This window comes from Eimeria acervulina, genomic scaffold (assembly GCF_000499425.1).
Source record: "Eimeria acervulina Houghton genomic scaffold, Eah_scaff435, whole genome shotgun sequence".
NCBI classification, from domain to species: Eukaryota; Apicomplexa; class Conoidasida; order Eucoccidiorida; family Eimeriidae; genus Eimeria; species Eimeria acervulina.
Genome location: NW_013549809.1, coordinates 22,798 through 27,450, shown reverse-complemented (window position 1 = coordinate 27,450; position 4,653 = coordinate 22,798). Strand labels below are relative to the sequence as shown.

Genomic DNA, 4,653 nt, shown 5'->3' with positions numbered 1-4,653 from the left:
CAGCTGCTGCTGCAGAGGCTGCTGCAGATGCTGCTGCAGGCTGCTGCAGCAGCTGCTGCTGCAGCTGCTGCAGCCCTGTGCTGTGCATGCACCGCCCGCTGCAGCACTAGCTGCATGCAGAAACGCATGCATATCTCTGTTTGTTTATTTAATGTTTTTGTCTGTCTGATCTTCACTGCGGCCTTCGTCTTTTTCTTCTTCCTTTTCTTCATCTTCTTCTGCTGCTGAATCTGTCTCCTGCTGCTGCTGCTGCTGCTGCTGCTGTGCTGCATGCTTGCTATCCCAGGCATCTGCTAGAGCGCATTCACGAGTAAATTGTTTATCTTCTGATTTTAAACAAAAGTTTAATCTCTCTAAAAGAAAGTTTAAATTATAATTATTTTCTTCTTTCTGCTGTATACGCACCTTTCGTGGCACCACTACATCAAGCAGCTCTTCTTGACACGCAAAGCCCCCAAACGCACATTTGCTGCTGCTGCTGCTGCTGCTGCTGCTGGATGTGCTGCTGCTGCTGCTGCTGCTGTTGCTGTTGTTGCTTTCGCAGATCTTGCATCCGTAACTTCGAATAGAGGCCTCCTTTGGAGCGCTGCTGCTGCTGCTGCAGTTGCTGCTGCTGCTGCTGCTGCTGCAGCTGTTGCAGTTATTGCTGCTGCAGCAACATGAGCTGCTGCTGCATGCATCTGGGGAGCATATATTTATATTTTCTGTTCGCTTTGTGTTTGCTTCTGCCTTGTATGGGGTGTCTGTATTGGACTGCTGCTGCTGTTGCTGCTGCTGCTGTTGCTGCTGCTGCTGCTGCTGCTGCTGCTGCTGTTCTTGTTCTGTTGCTGCTGTTTGCTGAAGATTATATTTTTGTTGCCTTGCCTTCTCCATTGTATGTAAAAGCAGCAAATGAAACCTTTTTAAAATGCTGCGCATGCACAGCTCCTGAAGAGGTGGGAACAGCCTCCCCTTCTGATGCATTTGCTGCTGCTGTTGCTGCTGCCGCTGCAGCTGCTGCAGCACCTCTTGCTCTTGCTGCTGCTCTTGCTGCTGATCCTGTAGGTCCTCCTGCTGCTCCTCTTGCTGCTGGTGCTGTTCTTGCTGCTGTTCTTGTTGCTGCTGCTTTTGCTTTTGCATCCGTTGTTGGTACTGCTGCAGCAGCTTCAGCTGCAGCACGGGATCCCCAGCAGCAGCAGCAGCAGCAGCAGCAAAGTAAGGATGCTGTCGTATCTCTTTAAACCCATTAGCCCCCAATCTTTCACATGGATTCACCGCTAATAAACGCAACACTAAGTCCCTCGCTAAGGGGTCAAAGTCAGGAGGAAATTCTATTACACCCGACTTCACCTGAAAAAAAATAAACAAATAAACAAATAAATAAATAAATAAATAAATAAATAAATAAATATAATTCAAAATAAGATCAAGAAAAAGTTATTAAAATATTAAAAAAGGGGTTAAAAGAAGTCAGGAGGAAGTTCTATTACACCGGGCTTCACATTAAAAATTAATTAATTAATTAATTAATTAATTAATAAATATCAATAAATAAATAAATAAATATAATTTAAAATAAAATAACACAGAACCTAGGGGGTGAATAAAAAGAAAATAGGCTAAAAGATGCGCAGGAGAATTAATCAAACAATAATTAAATAATAATTAAATAATAGTTAAATATTAATTAAATAACAACTGAATATTAATTAAATAATAATTAATAATTAAATATTAATTAAATAATAATTAAATACTAATTAAATACTACTAAAACAATACTAAAATAGTAAAGAAATTAAAATTAATAAATAAATTAATTAATAATTAAATAGTAAATAATAAATAAATAATAAATAAATAATAATTAAATAATATTTAAATAATAATTAAATAAAAAATATTTATTTATCTACATCAACGTACACGCAACAAAGTAAAATAATCTGTAGAGCCGGTGAAGGGCGGGTTTCCTAAGAAGACAAAATAAACAAAAAAAGAATAAAATAAAAATAAATAAATAAATAAAATAAACAAACAATAATAATTGAAATAAACAAATAAAATTAAAAGAAATACAACAAATAAACAAAATAAACAAAATAAATATAGACATAAAAACAAAGAAACACAAAATGAATAAAATATACACAAACAAAAGCATAAAATAAACAAAGAGAAGCAATTATAAAAGAAATAAACAAAAACAAAATAAAAACAAACAAAGAAATACAACAGACAATACCTAAGATGCATCTCTTTATTGTTTTTTCTTCTTTTATTTCAAAGAGCTTTAAAAGACAACTGAGTTGTGTGCATGCATCCACACCAGTAAAAATATATACAATATATATATATATATATGCATAAATAAATAAATATATATATATATATACACCAAGAAGACAGAAAGAAGAAGAATAAATGAATGCATGCATACAAATGCATTTTATTCGACTTGCTAAAATGCCACACACATACATATTATATATAAATAAAAATAAATATATATATATATATAATAAATAAATAAGCGGCATAGAAGTATGTCTTAAATTGCATGCAAATAGCGCATGCATGCATGCATGCATGCATGAAGAAGTACCTGTGAGTAGCTGAAAAATAGTGCAGCCAAGGCTCCACAAATCCCTCAACTTTTTGCTGTTTTTATTATTTATTGCTTCAGGAGGCATAAATTGAGGGGTGCCGATATAATGTAAGAAGGTCGGGCGGCGTACTGAAGGTTTCTTTTGTCTAAACGCAATAATAATAATAAATATTAAATTATAAATAATTATTTACTTTCATTTCGTTGTACATCATAAATCATCAATGTATCAAAACAATATGTATATGCTGCACGCCCTGCTGCTACACCTGTTACACTTCCTGCTGCACTTGCTGCTACATTTGCTGCTATACTTGCTGCTATACTTGCTGCTGCTGCTGCATTTGTTGCTGCACCTTAGAGCTGCGCTGTGTGGGTGGCATGCGCCTAATCCAGGTGTCTGTACTTCGGGATGGTTTAAATCCACAGCACTGCCGAAGTCGATAACTTTTAAAACTCCTTCATGAGTCAGTACGAGGTTTTCGGCCTTAGAACATCCACAAAACAAATGCAATTAATATATGCTTTAATGCACCGACAAAAAGAAACTAAAAGAAAACAGATATTTGATAAGTCTTTACGTAAAATTGCAAATATTTATATACATATATATACATATATATATACATATATATATACATATATATATATATACATTTATATATATATATATATACATATATATATATATATAAAATGTATATCTATATATGTATATATACATTCATATATAAGAACATTTATTTATATGTGTATTTATTTGTATGCACCTGTGTACGCGTACATATACAATATATATATATATATATATTGTATATGTATATGCATATAATATATAGATGTATACTATATATTATGTATATTTATATATATTATTATCACGTTTGCATGCATTTCTTTAAATGTGTGTTCTTAAACCAACACTGTACACTTAGGCGATGTATCCAAACAAACAAACGAACAAACAAACAAACAAACAAAACAAATAAACAAACAAATAAACAAACAAACAAACAAACAAACAAACAAACAAACAAAAACAAACAAACAAACAAACAAACAAACGAACAAACAGACAAAGCATATAAATAAACAAACAAACAAACAAATACTAGAAGCTAATGAGTGCATATCTAACCTTAAGGTCTCTATGAACGATATTTTTGGAGTGTATATACTCTAAAGCATCTACGAGCTGTAATATTAATTGTCGCGCCCATTCTCTGTTCATTAAACCTGCAAACTTTACTCGTTCCCAGACTTCTCCTCCTCTGATTGAAGAAAACAAACAAACAAATATCATCAATAACAATATCAAAAACCATGGATGCACTCTGATATCCATGCATGCATGCGGTACATGCATGCATCCACGCATGCGTGCATACTGATGTATAGGCTATATTATGTGCGCATGCATGCATGCATGCATGCATGCACTGACTTTATGATGCACGCAGATATTCCGGTTTTTTTTCGAGTTGTTTTCTGCTGCCGCTGCCGCTGCTGCTGCTGCTGCTGCTGCTGCTACTGCTGCTGCTGCTGCTGCACTTACTTGGCTAGCTCGTAGAGGAAGCAAACTCTGAATTCATCTTTGAATGTCTCTAACAAACGAACAACATTGGGGTGTCCCGGATCATTCAAACGGAGCATCGCGTGGCGCTCCATGCGCACATCGGCGACTTTGTTTAGACGCATAACATCATTCTAAAGAAAGAAAAAAGTAAAAGAAATAAAAAAGATAATAATATTTATTATTTAGTATTACTATTACTATTATTATCAACAATAAAAAACACTTCAAGTTATTTCAGTCAAAGACAAGCAAAACATATGCAATACACCGGTGTGAGAATAAAAACAAACATAAAAATAAAGTTTATTAATAGCGATATTATAAAAAGCGTATGTAGAGACAGGAAAACAAATAAAAGTAATAGACAATTACAAACAGCATAGGAACAAACAAAAACATAAAAACAAATAAAAAGCAAATAAAGACATATATATATAGGTAGCGAGGCATACAGAGATATACATATATATATATATATATATATATATAT

At 33.9% G+C, this 4,653-nt stretch overlaps 1 protein-coding gene across 1 annotated transcript; it reads right to left on the bottom strand.

Annotated features, from left to right (window-relative positions):
- Positions 1-144: 144 nt before the first annotated feature.
- On the bottom strand, positions 145-4,285 carry EAH_00038410 (AGC kinase, putative; the record flags this gene model as incomplete). The annotated part of the gene is made up of 3 exons (XM_013395464.1): positions 145-1,329; positions 3,726-3,858; positions 4,143-4,285. The coding sequence occupies 3 exons, from the start codon at positions 4,283-4,285 to the stop codon at positions 145-147; spliced, it is 1,461 nt and encodes a 486-aa protein (XP_013250918.1).
- Between the last annotated feature and the right edge of the window lie 368 nt (positions 4,286-4,653).